The following is an 18,492-nucleotide window of genomic DNA, read 5'->3' as shown; positions in this document are numbered from 1 at the left end:
ATTGCACAAAAACATAAGATAGGAACCCACTGTCTGGATGATATCCATTGGCAACAGTGAGAAAAAAAAAACCCTAGAGCATCTGGGAGAAGTGCATGAAATTTAGAATACAAGGAGCTTATGTGTGATTGGATGATCACCAATTGAGGGAACAGCAGGGTTTACTGTAGCTGCTTTTCTCAATCTAGGAAGTACCTACCCAACCATGGGGCAAAAGTCACTAAATGGAGAAAAGACTAACTTGCCTCCATGATCGGGGAGTCAGAAAGGCTCCACCCAGAGGGAAGTAAAAAAGTGACACAAGACAGTTCTTTAGTGATGCTGCAGACATCACTGCATGGCTTGGAGACTAATTATTTAATAATTGGTACATTTATCAGTAACAGCCAAGTGCTGCCTTATGGAGGTCTCTTCATTAATAATTGTTAAATAGAGAAGGTGAGTGTGTGGCTTCCAAGTACCTGCTTTTGCTGAAGATTTACATGGAAAGAAGAGCATCATTTAATATTAAGTCAGTCGAGCTCCATCTCCTGGAAAAAAACACTCACTGCTAACAACTGTAATAGCACCCAAGGATTGCCCAGCTGCTCACGGTGGCTCTTGTACACACTAAGAACATGAGCTCACCAAGTTATTGCACATACACCCTCTACAGTAGTGTAATAAAGCCCTCAGCTGCATCAGGAGTGTAACTCCATGACTCCACAGTAGCACTGCAGCCGTATGCCTACCACCGTTCAGTATGTTTCCATCCAAATCTAGGGATACCATGGCTGCCAAGACTCACGTATTTTCTTGTCCATGAGACACATGAACACCTCTCATCATCAGGAGCGTCCTTTCAGAAATTCAGTTACACCTCTCTATTAAATGGGAGGTGCACACAGAGACCTGAGAATCACACAGAGGCCAGAACCTGGCTAGAGATGAACTGCACTCTGTCACCTGGGCAACATACCCTTTCAGTAAAGTACTGCAAAGTAGCTTACATTCACCTGGAGACAGAGGACTGGATTTCATCAACTAATCAGATAATTTCTGTAAATTACCTCATCGTCAACAGTTTTGTATTATATTTTTGGTAATGGACTATGGCCTTTTTACCCTCTGTTTTAATACAGAGCAACTGTACAGGGAAATGAACTAAAAGAGGTTACAAAAACAATCAGTTTTGGTATAGTCTATATTAAAGGTTTTTAATGCAACCTATTTCCTAAAAATAACCTTCTACCACATAAAAGAACATCTGGAATTTCAGAGTTCTGGTGACTAAAAAGTAAATATATTTACATCTGGTAAGGTCATTGCAGAACTGGGCTTTGCGGTGGGTCCAGGAAGTAAGGTGGGAAACAAATACAAAACAAGAAATGGATTCACAGATAAATGACAATTTTTATGAGACTACGTTATTAAGTGGTATTTTCCCAAAATAACCTCCAATTTTTAGATAACATCACTGTTCTATAACCTGAAGGTTCTTCTGTCTGACAAGGAAGACGTTTTACATCAACCATCACTACCATCTTGAGTTTCTCCATATAAAAATAAGATGACAATACATTATGTTTCCCTCTCTCTAACAGCACCTTTATATACACTCCTCTCCTCCCCTCATGGTCCCCACTTCAAATCCAAGACCTGAGCTGAATTCTAAAATCTTTCAATAGCCGACCAGTAGTCTGAAATAGGGAAGTGCACCTGACAATTCCAGGACTCAAGTTCAGATTTTGAGGGCACATACATTAAACAGTCATTTGAGGGGTACCGAACACCCCAGGAGCATACTCCATCAACACATCCACGGGCATGGGGCCTCAGGGAAGGAAGATGATTGCACGCTCATTTGTAGGCAGGTTGTCTGGTTTTCTATTGCTTTCAACAAAAACTTCAAAAAATCACAAAGGAATATATATATACTACCCTTATTTTTAACATTTTGTTTCTAATGAAACAAATTAAAAATGGTTCTGCTCTATTTTCATTGTGGAAGTATTCCAAAAAATTCACAACACATTCTCCACTTGGTAAAATCAACTAATGTCAAAATTTTGTATGAATAAGTAGGATTAATTTTCCTAAGTATATCTTTAAATGGAAAAGGCAATAGAACAGAATATTCAAGGAAATGCATTTTGCTAAGATTATGTGGAATGTGCAACAACAAACAAAAAACCTACAGTAAACTAAGTTTTCTGTATGCTTAGGAATTTCTCAGTTAAGTGTCTTTCTTGGTAACTGAGCTCAGGACTCTGAAACCATGTAAGGTAGATAAGCAGTTTTCCTAAGAGTACTCTGCTGAACTAAAGAGGTGAATTCTCAACTCACTTGTGATATTTTAGAAAACCGCCCCTCTGCTCTACAATAAGAGAAGGAACATGTCTAACACATGAGCTCCATCCATCCATCATCTGTCCTCAGCCTCAGTCTGTTCAGAGTCACCTGCTGTGCCTCCAGGTTACTTGGACACAAGCAGTGTCTGCCCTGTGCCTATGTATTAGGAGACTGACTGCCAACTCTAGCATATGTGATGGAAAGAGGCCAATCCTCAAATTCCTCTCTTGTGATTTGTTGAGAAATCAGTTTCCCATAGGCCTTCCTAGTACCCTCAGAGAAAGCTCCAATACCTGGTCATCTGATTCCTTTCCCGCAATGGACAAAGGTGCCAGGCTGCCTGTAAGAAGATTGGCTCGAGTGCAGATTCAAAAATAAAAAGTTCACAGTCAATGGAAAGTGCTCGCGTTACATTACATACATAAATTATCTGTTTGATTGGTTCTACATTTCCAATAAACGTCATTTTGATAGGCTGTATTCTCGTAGAGAAGAATGAAAAGCCATGTGACTAGTCACATCACATCCCATCAGTTAGGCTGAGATAGAAGGTAATTTCTCTGTCACAGAGATCCATCAGCAGCAATCAGTAAAGGGAATCAATCTTCGGTAATTTCCTCCACAGAAAGAGTCCCTTTCCTGCCCAGGCAGGCAAATTCTCAAAATTATCCTAGGAGAGAAAGGGTTAATGGCAGGTGGTAGGACTGATACAGAATATCATCTGCTTTCTTCCCAGTAATTCTGGAAATTCCAGTACAGGTTAAATGCAAAACTTAACACTGACAGTGGCTACTAGCTCATCCAGAGCAAGACTCTGTTAGCTCTCACCTTTTTTGGCTCTGAGTCCTACTCTACGTATCTATGGTTTAGAAATGTAGGGGCAAAATGCCTCTGGCACAGTCCCTACCCCAACACTAACAGCCCGCTCTAAAACTGGCTCCTGGGGGAGAATTACAGTGCTGTGTCAAACTCCTCTGGGAGCTCGGTCCGATCCTCTTCACTGGGCTCGGGCTCAGGCCTGCTCTCCTGGTGCTGTTTCATTTGCTCCTTCACTTCTTCTTCCAGGTCACGAGGTACAACAAACTGATCCTCTGGCTCCAGCTGAGTTGGGGCAGCAAAATAGCCAGTTTTCTTCTTGGGGGCTTCTGTAGCCACTTCAATGAGGTTCAGGCTATCTTCCAGGGGCACAATAGAGCCGTTGGAGAGTTTCTTTCCATAGAGACAGGAAGTGGAGGGAGACTTCTGCAGTTCCATCTTGTCCTTGCTCACTGGCAGCAGTATGCCACTATTCACACTGTTCTGTCTTCGGATCCCCCAAAACAAGCCTCTAGCGTGTTCCTCAGGACAGGGGGTGGGAGAGTGCTCTGTCACAGCAGGAGGGTTCTCAAGATCTCTTCCTCTACAGCAGTGGATATCCACTTCCACTTCCACCTTGCTGCCATTTGTTATGACCCCTTCCACTGGCTGGTCATCATCACTGTCAAGGCCATTGTCAGACTGATTACTTGAGAAAGTCGCACAAGAAGGCTGGCGCTGAAAAACTCCAGAGGTGGGTGTTGGATGAAGGCTGCAGCGCCTCTCTGGCCTTGGAAGCAAGCCAGCATCCAGGCCAACAGTGTTATGTTCATCAGAAGCTGTAGATCCTACTTCACTGCTCACCTCTGAGGTGGACATTTCACTGCTGAACTCAGAGGCAATACCACTACTGGAGGAAGGAGTGGTTGGTTTGGGAGGGTCCTTGATGGTGGTGGTTGAAGCAAATCCCACAGGACCTGGGAGGGTGAACCCATTTACTTCACAAGTGCAACCTTCCTCACCAATGTTCAAATAAACCACCATGGCCCCCACGTTGTCCTGACAACCATAGCTCTGTGCTAAAGTGCACAGCTTCTTGGCAGCTGCTAATGGGTCCTGGACATGACGTACTGCATTAATAGCTTCCGTGTGTGACAAGTGCTCCCACAATGCTTTGTTCCCCAGAATGAGCAACTCATCTTGAATAGTAAGTAGAGTTGAAGATATGTGGGGCTTGGGAAGGATCCAAGGGTAGAGGTAGGTACAGCCCAGCATCCGGGTACAGCAGGTTACCCCATTTACTTTGTTGTCCTACACACAAGCAGAATGCAAATGTTGAGAAACAAGCAACATGACAGGCAACTTTATATCATCCTACATCACAGTGCCTTTTTAAAATCTGAATTCTGAAAGGAAAAACACCATATAATTACTGTATTGAATGGTTCAGAGGACTGAGGTTAAAAAGGCATTGCCATTTCAAAGTTATTTGCTCTGATATGAAGTACAGGCCATGCATGTCTTTAAATAGAGAAACATCTATTAGAACAACAGAAAGCAAAACCGTCATTAATCCCCTACCCCCAGGATTCTCAGATAGACCAACACTCAGAAAAGTGACTTCATGTTAAATGCACAGTTGCAACTGAAAAGATTAAGAAAGACATGAAATGGTTAAGAGAACTCTATAGCTAAAATAATTACTATTCTCTAAGGTTATTAAGCCTTAGAAAGATGAACTAGAGTACAGCATAATTGACCCAATCTGTAAGGGCTGTACCAAGAATGAATAGCTGATGAAATAGAAACTCATGCAAATCTAAACTCAAGAGGAAAAGGAGTAGTAACTCTGGTTATGGACTGGGAATGTTCATCTGCCAGCCATTTTATAGTGATTTCTTTTTAAGATGAAACAAACAAAAAACCTAACCTCAGCAATATTTATTTCACAGTTGCAGTAACCGCAACTGGCACTCTCACTGACCAGAACTGTCCCAAACGCTCCACTTTACTCTCCGTATCTGTAAAAGGGCAATACAAGCCCTTTTCTCGTGGGGTGGGAGTCCCCAGGTGGTATAAGTGATTAAAGGCTTGCCTACGAGCTGAAAGGCTGGGTCAAAGCCACCCAGAGGTGCCTCAGAAGACGGCCTGGCAATCTGCGCATGAAAAGGTCAGAGCCTTGAGAACCTGCTGGAGCACAGTTCAGCTCTGCACACATGGGGTGAACACGCGAGGGAATCGACTCAACAACTGACAACTCACAGGGTTACTGTGAAGAGTAAGTATGAAAAGGAAAATGCAACACTCAGCAAGTAACAGGACACAGGAAACGTGACTTAAACATTTATAAACATCAAACATCAACGTAATCCACCTATCTATTTGGTATCAGGATAGTATTTTCTTCCTATTGTCCCTGAGTTTAATAGTTGAGTCATTAAAAATGAAATATGTTTTCATACTTGTACAACACCCCCTAAGAAAAATCTAAAGAGTATTATCTAAACTGTCAAACAGTTTAAAAAATTATCATTTATCCTTCATTTGTTTTGAATGACATTGATGACTAATGCCTCATATTTTCAGAATCCTAATACTATCAACCATATGATGGTACTTTTTGATACCATGGAATCTAAGGTGAGCACTTTATACATAAATCTGCTTTGCAGTGAAGTGTTCACATGTAATTGTTAATATATCTTTGAAAGTAAAAAGATTATGCTGAGTTTTGAAAAGGGGGAAGGCTATAAAATAGAGATACCAATATTTCATTATATAAAACAAACACCAGCACAGACTAAGCCATATACAGTTGTTGTTGTTGTTATGTGCCGTTGAGTCGGCCCCGACTCATAGCGACCCCTCCTTGGGTTTCCGAGGCAGTATCACTACGGAAGTAGGATTGCCCAACCTTCCTCCGAGGAGTGGCTGGTGGGTTTGAACCGCCAGCCTTCTGGTTAGCAGTCAAGTGCTTTAGCCACTATGCTACCAGAGCTCCTAAGCCATATACAGTATAAGCAGGAAAAATATTTTGAAACTTTGCATTTGAGACTGGGATGCCAAACTATAGAACGCGTTCCTCCTGTTTCAAAAAACAAACCAAATGAGTTGGAAATTAACTAAGGAGGACATTTACATTCATTTTACATGCTAGTTATACATTTAAAGGATTACAAATAAGGATTTTTTTTGTTTATTCCTAAATAATTTTGCCTTATCTTTTTGTTAGTTATTAACTGATCCTTGGTAGTTCCTGGGTAGTACAAATGGTTAAGCGCTAAGTATTAGGGGAAAAGTTAGCAGAGGTGCCTCGAAAAATAGGCCTGGTGATCTGTTTCAAAAGGTCAGAACCTTGAAAACCCTGTGGAGCAGCTCTACTCTGAAAGATGAGGCCACTGTGAGTTGGGATTGACTTGACGTCAACTAATAACAACAGACCCTTTAGATTTTCTTCCAGTACCACCACTAAAATCGTCTGAACTGAACATCTGGCTGACAAACAAAGTACAGGCATGTGAGTTAAACATTTACCTCAAGTAGACACACGCCCTGGAGAGAACAATCATGGGAGAAGGAAGGGCTGCTTATGCACAGGGAGATAGCTCAGGGTGCAGAAGAGTATGAAGGGATGGACACTGGGAGGAGGTAACTATGGGGAGGAAGTGGGAGGGGAGCTGCTGCATTGTAAATTTTGGTCAATGACATGAGACAAAGTACATGTGAACTGCTGTATGAACATCTGGCTGAATTAGAGACAATTTACAAGGCTCATAGGAAATGTCAAACCCACCAGCTGCTCTGCGGAAGGAAGATGGGGCAATCTATTTCCGTAAAGATTTACTGCCTTGGAATTCCAACAGGGGTCACTATGGGTCGGAATTGACTCGATGGCAGTGGGTTATGGGAAATGTCAACAGTTTCTTTCCTGCTACCACTCAGAGAGGTATGATGGTATAGCAGCAAGTCTACAGTAAGTCAAGGGAGAAGATGGACCTTCCCTGCCTCTATGCAAGACAGCATACGCTAGATTCTGGGGTTACAAGTGACTGGTAGAAACAAGATGTACCTCTGTTATGATGGCTTTATGGTCCTTGACCCTTTGTGCCTCCTCTGGGTCCTGTTCCAGGCTGAAGATTTTAGAAAGGGATACTGGTTTCCCACTTCGGCACAGGATTGCTTGGCACGTGCCAACGTTGGCCACAGTCAGGCTGAAACTATTCATTGGATCAGCAGTATCAGGTCGGATGTAACACATGAGAGCAGAGGAGCCCAGCTTCTGACCAGCCATTCCTAATTTTCTGTTTAGAAAAAAAATAAAGTGAAGACCTGGAATCTAGTTTTAGAAGAAAGTATGCTTTAGACATCAGTCTTGGACAAACATCTATGGTGGTCCTTCAGAAGGATGGAGGTTAAGTCATTTCCTTGTTTTTCTGCCATGTGATTATGAGCCAGCTTTATCCTACCCCATGCTTATAGAGAAACAATGACCATGAAAGAAGGCACAAGAGCTCTCTCTCGGCCTGTCTCCATAATTCAGAGGCTAACCTTTTTGTTTAATGAGATTTACTTTCCAAAAGGGGAACTGAGTTAGGGCTTATTCAACCCACTTGCTTACCTGTGAGATACCAAGAAGGTGTTAGTCATGAAAACTGTGTCATTTGTTGACTGCTGTACCTCTTCCAAAAGCACATCTGCCATGGTACACTGCAGGAGGCGAGGGAGCTCCTCATTTCGGTCCCCATCAAACATGCCATACACAGCACCCACCCCCTCTGCAAAGTTATCCACAGCTAGGGCAGAGACACATAGCCTGTAACAGACACATGAGAAAGGCTAACATTAAAAACAGTTATTGGTAGAGGATTATTCATCAGACAGCCTTTTTTTTTTTAAATGTTTATTTTATATTATATTCACAGAATAATATGTGATAAATATAGTTGTAAATTACTTAACGGCAATATTTCTTAGATTATATGACTAATAACAAAATTGTTTTTTCTTTTTCCTTTAATTACTACTTTTCTTTCTTTCTTTTTTAAGTATTTATTGTGATTAGGGTGAAAGCTTACAGAGCAAATTCATTTTCCATACAGCAGTTCATACACATTTTGCCTCATGACATTGACTACAATTCTCCACAATGCAACAGCTCTCTTCTCACTTCCTCCCAGCAGTTACTTCTTCCCTGTGTCCTTCCCTCCCATGCACTCCAACCTCCCCAACCTGTTTCCCTGTGCAAACACTGCCCTTCTGTTCTCCCATGATTGATTGCTCCAAGGAGTGTATCTAACTGATGTAAATGTTTATCCCATAAGCCTGTCCACTGTCTGGCTGGAGGCCAGAGGAGTGAGTTCAATTCCAGACCTGAAGGGTAACTAGTGGCCGTAGTGTCAGGGGTTTCACCAGGCTCTATCAAACCATTAAACCTGGTCTTTTTCTTTTATGATTTTGAGTTTTGTTCCACATTGTTATGTGACTCTATCCAGGATCTCCTGCACCAATGCCCCTCAAAGAGGTTGACAGTGGTAGCCATGTATCATATAGCTCTTCTGGTCTCATGGTCACATAGGCTGAGGATTACATGGTCTACCAGTCCTTTGGACTAATTGTTTTCATGCGTCCCTGGTTTTCTTCATTCTTCTTTGCTCTGGACGAGAAGAGAGACCCATCATTGCATCTAGATGGCCACTTGCAATCTTTTGAGATACCAGTTGTTACTTACCAAAGTAGGATGTAGAACAATGTTTTTGTGAAGTATATTATGCTAATTGAGTTGGATGTCCCCTGAGACCATGATCCCAAGCCTTCAGGGCCAACTACTCACTCCCTCTGGATAGTTGGCTGTGGCCAAAAAGCCACCACAACCTTATCCTTGTCAGCTCTACTATACAGCCAGACATTCTTATAGCACGTACAAATATGTGTGTAGAAACATTGTCTGCTAACCCTATACATGGTCATGGGCACACTCCTCCTGCCTAGGCATATCCGATTGTTCAGCTGTACGCCCATCTATCTACCTGTAGATCAACGCTTGCCATCACTGACAATGTAGTACTGTACACGCAAAAGGGCTCACCTTTGTTGCCAGTACCTCCTATGTCTCTTAAGTCTTCCTCTTCCTCAATGCTACTGTGTTGATCACTCACTCACTTTTGGTGCACTGCCCTGCCCTGCACCCAAATCAATACTTGTCTCTACCTATCTAGCAGTGTTCCCTTCCATCCCATCCCTGGCAACCAATAAAAAAATTTTCCTTCCATATATAAATCTTTCCTTAACCTTTTATAATAATGACCTAATACAGTATTTGCCCTTCTGTGACTGACTTATTTCACTCAGCATAATGTCCTCCAAGTTCACCCATGTTATGTGGTGTTTTGCAGATTCTACATTATTCTTTGTTGTTGTTGTTATGTGCCGTCGAGTCGGCCCCGACTCATAGTGACCCCTCCTTGGGTTTCTGAGGCAGCATCACTACAGATTGTCCAACCTTCCTTCTGAGGAGTGGCTGGTGGATTTGAACCACCAGCCTTCTGGTTAGCAGTCAAGTGCCTTAGGCACTATGCTACCAGAGCTCCTCATTATTCTTTAATGTTGCATAGTATTCCTTTGTGTGTATGTACCAGTTTGGTTATCCGTTTTTCTGTTGATGGGCACTTAAGTTGTTTCCATCTCTATGCTAGTGTAAATAGTGCTGTGATGAACATGAATGGGTGTACATATATCTGTTCTTGTCCTGGCTCTCACTTCTTTAGGATATATATGTAGTAATGGGATTGCTGGATCAAATGGTGTTTCTAATTCCAACTTTTTAGGGAATCACCATACTGCTTTGCACAGTGCTTGTATCACTTGACAATGCCACCCGCAGTGTATGAGGGTCTCAATCACTCCACATCCTTGTCAGCATTTGTTATTTTCTATCTTGCTGAACTTTGCTATTAGTGCTGGGGCAAGATGGGATCTCATTGTTGTTTTGATTTGCATCTCTCTAATGGCTAATCATCGTGAATATTTCTTCATGTGTTTGTTGGCCACCTGAATATTCTCTTTGGTGAAGTGTCTATTCAAGTCATCTGCCCATTTTTTAATTGGATTGTTTGTCTTTTTGTTTTTTGTTTGGAGTTTCCTATAAATTTTAGAGAAGTTTCTTGTCAGGTATGTCATTGCTGAGTATTTTTTCCCAATCTGTAGGTCTTATTTTTACTCTTTTAGAGAAGTCTTCTGAAGCACGTAAAAATTTAATTTTTAGAAGGCCCCATGCATCCATCCAGTTTACCTTCTGCTATTTATGCATTTTAGGTTATGCTTGAGTCTATTTATGCCATAAATTAGGGCCCCTAAATTTGCCCCTATTTTTTCCTTCAAGAAATGTGGTGCAGTGAATTACTTGGTATGGATTATCTAGCCATAGTCTTTGTAACTGCCACCAGATTACTGGGTGGGATCATGCAAATAAGATGTGCACAACTCTGATGCTGGGACTGGCTACTTATGTCACTCTGCCAGGCTTAAAATGAGCCTTCTTAAAGGTAGAGGGGGAATCTCACTGCCATCAAGAGAGAAGAGCTGGAGGTGAAGTAAAGTGTGTCCTTGGACCTGAGATCCCTGCACTGGACCTCCTTGGCAGAGATGCCCCGGCAGAGACATGCCTATAGTGGAACTAAGAGGCACGAGACAGAATGGCAGGCTTACCTGGCCCACAGAACAAGAAAGCTGAATGCCCTTGGACAGGAGTCTTGCTGATGGAGTGGGGTACACCTAGGTGTACCTATCAGCAGAGCTAAAAGAGCTTTGTAAACCTTGCCCAAGCAGGGGAGAGGCCAGGGTAAGAGGCCAAGAGCCAGAGAGGTGTGTCTAAGGCACAGCAGAGGAAAGACTCTCCTGATTGAAGAATTGTAATTGTAATCTGAGCACGTTCCTGAACGTGAATTGTAGCCTGTTACTTCCCTAATAAATCCCTTAATTGTGACCATTTCAATGAATTATCGAACCCAAAAGAGAAGCAGTGAGTGCTGTGGGAAGGACAATTAATGTCAGATTGGTAAAAGGCTGGAGGGTGGCGACATGTCTGGCCTCATGGGAATAAGCCTGCTGATGGTGATTCTGTCTTCCTCTTGTGAATTTAGAGGAGGTCAGAGCATGTCACCTCCATGCTCCTTTTGCAGGAACTTTACAGTTTTAGGTTTCACATTTAAGTACCTGATCCATCTACAGTTAGTTTTTGTGTATGGTGTGAGGACGGATCTTGTTTCGTTTTTCTGCAAATGGACATCCAGTTTTGCCAGCTCCATTTGTTAAGGAAACTCTCTCTTCCCCATTTAATGGATTTTGGCTCTCTGTCAAAAAATCAGCTGACCACAGGTCAATGGATCTATTTTTGGGTTCTCAATTCTATCCTACTGGTCTATGTGTCTGCTGTTGTACCAATACCAGGTTTTATTTCGACTACTGTGGCTGTACAGTAGGTTTTGAGATCTGGGAGGGTGAGACCTCCTATTTTGTTCTTCTTCCTCAATAATGCTTTTCTTATCTGAGGTCTCTTTCCATATAAATTTAGTGATTGGTTTTTCCATATCCTTAAAGAATGTTGATGGGATCTGGATTTGGATTGCACTGAATGTACAGACTGCTTTGGGCAGTACTGACATGTTCACAATGTTCAACTTCCTATCCATGAACATGGTATGTTCTTCCATTTATGTAGATCTCTTATGGTTTCTTGAATTAGTGTATTGTTTTTTTTTATACAGGTCTTTTGTGTCCATATAAGATTTATTCCCAAGTTTTTTGTTGTTGTTGTTGTTTTTGGTAGCTACTGTAAATGATACTGATTTTCTTATTTCCTTTTCAGCAATCTCTTTGCTGGTGTAGAGGAATCCAACTGATTTTTGTATGTTGATCTTGTATCCCGCCACTATGCTAAATCTCTCAGTGAATTCCAGTGGTTTTCTTGCTGAGTCTCTTGGGTTTTCTACGTATAGGATCATATCATCAGCAAATGGGGATAGTTCTACTTCTTCCTCACCAACTCGGATGCCTTTGATTTCCCTTTCTTGCCTTATTCCCCTGATTAGGACTTTTAATATAATGTTGAATAGAGGTGGTGATAGAGGGCACCTTTGTCTGGTACCCATTCTAAAGGGGAATAGTTTCAGTCTCCCTCCACTGAGAATAATGTTGGCTGCTGGTTTTGTATACATGCTTTTTGTTATGTTGAGGAATTTCCCTTTTATTCCTATTTTTCTGAGAGTTTTTATCAGGAATGGGTGTTGGATTTTATCAAATGCCTTTTCTTCATCGATTAATATGATCATGTGGTTCTTTTACTTATACAATGGATTATGTTGATTGTTTTCTAATGTTGAACCAACCTCACATACATGGTATGAACCCCACTTGGTCATAATGTATTATTTTTTTGATATACTGCTGGAGTCTATGGGCTAGGATTTTGTTGAAGATTTTTGCATGTATATTTATGAGGGATACTGGTCTGTAGTTTTCCTTTTTCGTGATGTCTTCATCTGGTTTTGGTGTCAAGGTTATGCTTGCTTCATAAAATGAATTTGGGAGGATTCCATCTTTTTCCATGTTCTGGAATAGTTGGGGTAGAACTGGTGTTAACTCTTCTCTGATCATTTGGTCAAATTCTCCAGTCAAACTATCTGGGCCAGGACTTTTTTTGTTGTTGGTAATTTTTTATGACCTGTTTGATTTCTTCTTTTGTTACATGTCTATTCAAAATTTCCACCTCAGTCCATGTTAGTTTAGGTAAGCAGTATGTTTCTAGAAATATGTCCAGTTCTTCTAGATTTTCATACTTGTTGGAGTACAGTTCTTCATTGTGTCCTGATATTATCCTTTTTACTTCAATTGGTTCTTCTGTGATGTCACCCAGTTTGTTTCTTATTCATGTTATCTGTAGTCTCTCCCTCTTTTCCTTTGTTAAGTTTGCCAATGGCAAATGTAAAATGTAAAAGTTTCCCAATTTTATCAATCTTTTCAAGAAAGCAACTTCTAGTCTTATGATTTTCCTATTGTTTTTCTATTTTCTGTTTCATTTATTTCTGCTCAAATCTTTATTATTTCTTTTCTTCTGGTGACTATAAGCTTTTTTGCTGCTCTTTTTCTAATTGCTGGAGATGTTGGATTAAGGTGTTGATTCTGGCTCTTTTTTCTTTTTTCATGTGTGCATTTATTGTTATAAATTGGCCTCAGACCACTGCTTTTGCTGTGTCCCAAAGACTTTGGTGGGTTGTGTTCTCATTCTTATTTGACTCAAGGTATTTTTTAATTTCATTTTTTATTTCTTCTATTACCTGGTCATTTATAAGGACAGTGTTATTAGTTCTTCTGAGTTTTTGAGTTTCTTTCCAGTTGTTCTGTCTTTCATTGAAAGTGGTGTATTAAAATCTTCTGCTATGACTGTGGAGTCATCTATGTGTCTTTTCAATTCTGTTAAAGTCTGATTTACGTACTTTGGAGCTCTTTCATTGGGTGCATAAATATTTATAATGATTATGTCATCTTGTTCAATTGATCTTTTAATCATTATAAAATGTCCTGCCTTTGTCTCTTATGGTGGTTTTTGTCTCAAAGACAATTTTATCAGAAATTAACATTGCCACTCCTGCTCTTTTTGATTGCCACTTGCTTATCTTTTTCCAATCTTTCATTTTTTTAGTCTATTTTTGTCTTTGTCTCTAAGGCATGTTTCTTGTAGACAGCATAGTGATGGGTTATGTTTTCTTATCTAGTCTGCAACTCTCCACAGAGAGCCTTCTTTTAAAAAGTAAGCATTAATTGGGAGTGAAGAACAATAGTGGTAAATTGTAATCTACACATGAAAACATTCCCTAGATAAATTAAGTGGCATCTGAAAGTAGACATAAAAAAGAGGAATTCAGACATATCCATGGACAGTACACATTATCTGCAATGTTGCCAAAGGCTGGAAAGATGGTGATTAAGTATTTGTACTGTCAATAAAAGTTATGGATACCACCGCAAAGAATGGAAATTCCAGAATAAGAATCTATACATAGACCAAGAAGCAGTCATTTGAATAGAACAAGGGGATAATGCATGGTTTAAAATCAGTAAAGGTGTACATCAGGGTTGTATCCTTTCACCACACTTATACAACCATAGACTGAGCAAATAATCCAAGAAGCTAGACTATGTGAAGAACATAGCACAGGACTGGAAGAAGATTCATTAACAACCAGCAATATACAGATGACATAACCTGGCTTACTGAAAGCAAAGAGGACTTGAAGCACTTACTGGTAAAGATCAAAGACTACAGCCATCAGCATGGATTACATGTCAACATCAAGAAAACAAAGATCCTGACAATCAGACTAATAAACAACATCATGATACATGATACATCCTTGAATTTATCAAGGATTTCATTTTACTTGGATCCAACCAAACCCCATGGAAGCAGCAGTCAAGAAATTAAATAATATATTACATTGGGTGAATCTGATGGAAAAGATATCTTTAAAGTGCTAAAAGGCTAAGATGTTACTTTGAGGAGTAAGGTATGTCTGACTGAAGCCATAATATTTTCAATTGCCTCATATGCATATGAAAGCTGGACTATGAATAAGACAGAAGAAGAATTGATGCATTTGAATTATGGTGCTGGTGAGGAATATTAAATATGCCACAGCTGACAAAAGAACAAACAAATCTTGGAAGAAGTACAGCCAGAATGCTCCTTAGGAACAAGGATGTCAAGACTTCATCTCACACACTTTGGACATTTTATCAGGAGGAACCAATTCTTGGAGGACATCATGCTTGGTAAAGTAGAGAATCAATGGAAAACAACACAATCCTCAGTGGCTGCAACAATGGGCTCAAATGGAGCAACGACTGTGACCAGGCAGTGTTTTATTCAGTTGTACAATGGGGTCACTATGAGTCCAAACTCATTCAATGGCACCTAACAGCATTTAAAGGTCTGGTGACACAGCAGTTAAGCACTCAGTTGCTAACCAAAAGGTCAGTGCTTTGAACCCACCAGCCACTCTTTTGTAAAGATTACAACCTTGGAAACCCTATAAGGCAGTTCTACTCTGTCATACAGGGTTGCTATCAATCAGAATAGAGTCCATAGCAGCAAATAAGAACACTGCTAATATCCTTCAGCCCAAGATTACCAAGAATATACCTGTAATTGAACAAGTTGGCTTTACTACTTATCACAGCAAGGAAAACTCTGGAGTATATAGGTAGGAGGGTATTGGAGAGAACCTATTATAGGATTTTGGCTTTTGTTAGGTAATTTTTGGGGAGTCTAAGGAAATGGGAAACTGTACCAGATTGAGTGCTATCAGAGAGTAGGGATCATTCTATGATTGATCATCTCAGTTTATCTTAGTCAGATCTGCCTCATAGCGACCCCTCCCCTTGGGTTTCTGAGGCGGTATCACTACGGAAATAGTTTGCCCAATCTTCCTTTTGAGGAGTGGCTGGTGGGTTTGAACCGTCAGACTTCTGGTTAGCAGTCCAATGCCTTAGGCACTATGCCACCAGAATTCCTCATCTAGTGTGCAAGGAAGGGAAATTCTTTAATTGGTAGGGAAAGCTTTAATTGGTAAAGAACTAGCAGTCACCCACTTTAGCCTAGAAAGAGGGTGTTTGGTATTCTATGGGCTATACATTGCCTGGTTTCTGTCTCACTTTATCCTAGTCTCAGCAGGATCTTAACTGATACTGATGTTCTATGATTTGTTCAGGTCCAACAGGAGAACAGTATGGCCTAGATGTGAGTACCAGAATGACACCCAGATGCTAAGAGCTGCCTTCTTTCTTTCTCAGTATCCACAGCTAACATACTCACTTATTTCTCTGCCCTGCCATCTCAGCCAGTCCATGGCTCCAGAAGGTTGATGTGACTGTGGAATCAGTGGTTGGCAAAGGTTTCTGATCAATTTTCAGAGTTGTGATATGGCTATGGGAGGTAGAAAAAGGGAAGATTAAACTGTATACTTGTCTGTATTTTATAGAACTATTTCAACAATAATATATGTTTTCGTAAGATATCCTACTACCAGACTAAGATTAATTTCCAGATACTAAATGAAAAGTGGTGTGATAAACCAGTGGCCAAGCAGGAGGAAAGAGAAAGGAAAGAAGTGGATGAAATAGGGGCCAAATATTATTACAACCAGTGCCATTCAATTCAATGGAACATTAAGAACAAGATTTCTAAGTCTAGTTATCTTAAGTTTTTTGATACAATGAAGTCTTGGTACAATGAATGAACTTGTATTGTCTTTTAGTTGTAACAGAGTATTGCCAACAAAAATCTCTACTATGGTAGCCACGTAAAAGTGTTCGGTATGTGGCTGAAGTCCTCAAATAAATGGACAGGAACATCCACACATAACTGAATCAAAGAGGAAACAGGGGATTATGCCTCATTCACTCCATTCCTTTAGTTAATCAACACCTCCACTGTACCTAAGAAGACCACACCAAGCTGGTGGGACTCGAAGCATCTGTTAATTCAATTTAGAATTTTTCCTACCTAAATATCTCCAGGGTCTTGTGTTCTAGAACCAGATTTGTATTTCCCGTCAGGTCAAGGTCTTGTAATGTAGCAGGGAGAGCCTCTGGAATCAGGATTTCAGTCAAGTCATTGCAACTTAGGTCTACCAACTGAGAGGAAAATGGAGAAATCAAAACAAAATACACCATAGAGAGTTAATTCTTTACTACTAAATGTACAATTTCTGACTCTCAAAATGGAACTTAGTTTCTTCCCAGTAGTCAGTTCATTCCAGCACATAAAGGTACCTGGATCTGAGGCAACTGCAGTATTTCTGGGAAAATGCTGATGTTGTTGGAGTGTGCAACAAGGGTATGCAGCCGTTTGCAGTTTGCTATGGTCGTGGGAATGGTTTTTAGCTTGTTTCCACTTAGGTTCAATTCTTCCAACTGCTCCAATTTATTGAGTTTGCTGAAAAGGAAACACCAAAATACCATACTGCACCAAAAATTAACAGCTGCCGAACAAGTGTTATTTTATAACAGTGTTTCCATGTCACTAAATACTTTTCTACAGCATCATCTTCAACGTCTGGGTCAGCCTTTCTCAACCTGAGTTCCCTGAGCGAATTAAGCCCCATGAAGAAGAATTTGAGTGATTATTCTCTCAATTCTTATATGGACAGTACCTACCTAGTACCATTTGAAATGCACAAAAAATTCATTCATCTATTATATACTCATTACATACAATGGGCCTTTTACAGTATTAGAGCTTAATTTTTTTGAGGAACCCTGTTTGAGAAGTATGGGTGTGGACAGTAGTTTAACATAAGGAGTTTCATAACGCATTTGACCAATTCTGAACTGTCTGATAATATTTGGATTGTCTCTAATCTTCTGATTTTACAACAAATTCTACAATTAAAAAAAAAAACAAAACTTATTCATGGCACAAAAGTGTGAGTTATCTGTACGATAAATCCCATATACATTGTTGCTATGTTATACCTATTGTAAACATCATACATAGATATATATATATATGAAACAATTAGCACTAACAGTGAATGTTAGCATTCCTAGAGGTTATCTGTGAAAAGTACTCCCATTCTAATTTCCCTCCAGAGCCTTCAGAGCTGGAGTTGCCTCCATCCTTCCACTTTTTTGTTCCTTCCCACTGAAAGTATTTCCATCCTTCCTTACCTAGTATTTCCATCCTGTTCTACCTCCTCTCCCTTCGGTCTTAGCCTAGTTTATGATATCTACTTCAATCTTTTCTTCCTTTACCCTAGTAACTGCTGTTTCTAATACTAGCTTCTAAACTCTTTAGATAGATAATCTTTTAACATTTTTTAATTGAGCCAGATTCTGGGTAGCCACTTTCAAATATATTTCCCTTTAATCTGCACAACTATCATATATCTCCAATTTCAAGATAGACAGAGATTAAGATAATATACTAAGCCAAGATTCCAACCCAGGTCTTCTGATTCCAAATCTCATGCTTTTTCTTTGATACTACTCTTTGTCCTTGATATTATTCCATGGAGAAGGGTATCATGCTTGGTAAAGTAGAGGGTCAGCAAAGAAAGGGAAGTCCTTCAACAAGACTGACTGACACAGTGGCTGCACTGATGGGCTCAATTACAACAAGGATTGTGAGGATGGCATGGGACCTGGCAATATTTTGTTCCATTGTACACAGGGTCACTATGAGTTGGAGCCAAACTGACAGCACCTAACAACAGCATTCCTTGCCCATATCTTTCTAACTTGTAAGTAGAAATTCTGTTCCCCCATCTCAATCAGTCTTTTTTTACTAAGTAGCCAGAATTGTATGTACTA

At 40.3% G+C, this 18,492-nt stretch overlaps 1 protein-coding gene across 1 annotated transcript in view; it reads right to left on the bottom strand.

Annotated features, from left to right (window-relative positions):
* Positions 1 to 3,282: 3,282 nt before the first annotated feature.
* Positions 3,283 to 18,492, bottom strand: part of PHLPP2 (PH domain and leucine rich repeat protein phosphatase 2) — a 108,378-nt gene continuing 93,168 nt past the window's right edge. The window contains exons 14-19 of the mRNA XM_007940334.2: positions 16,954 to 17,116; positions 16,685 to 16,815; positions 15,995 to 16,105; positions 7,745 to 7,939; positions 7,196 to 7,427; positions 3,283 to 4,437 (exon numbers count right to left, since the gene is read on the bottom strand). Of these exons, the coding sequence (XP_007938525.1) occupies positions 3,283 to 4,437; positions 7,196 to 7,427; positions 7,745 to 7,939; positions 15,995 to 16,105; positions 16,685 to 16,815; positions 16,954 to 17,116 (1,987 nt within the window). The remainder of the gene's footprint in view (positions 4,438 to 7,195; positions 7,428 to 7,744; positions 7,940 to 15,994; positions 16,106 to 16,684; positions 16,816 to 16,953; positions 17,117 to 18,492) is intronic.

The sequence above is a fragment of the Orycteropus afer genome, unplaced genomic scaffold (genome assembly GCF_000298275.1).
Source record: "Orycteropus afer afer isolate SDZICR_OR568_19922 unplaced genomic scaffold, OryAfe1.0 scaffold00067, whole genome shotgun sequence".
In the NCBI taxonomy this organism is placed as follows: Eukaryota; Metazoa; Chordata; class Mammalia; order Tubulidentata; family Orycteropodidae; genus Orycteropus; species Orycteropus afer.
This window is presented reverse-complemented; position numbering and strand designations above follow the sequence as displayed.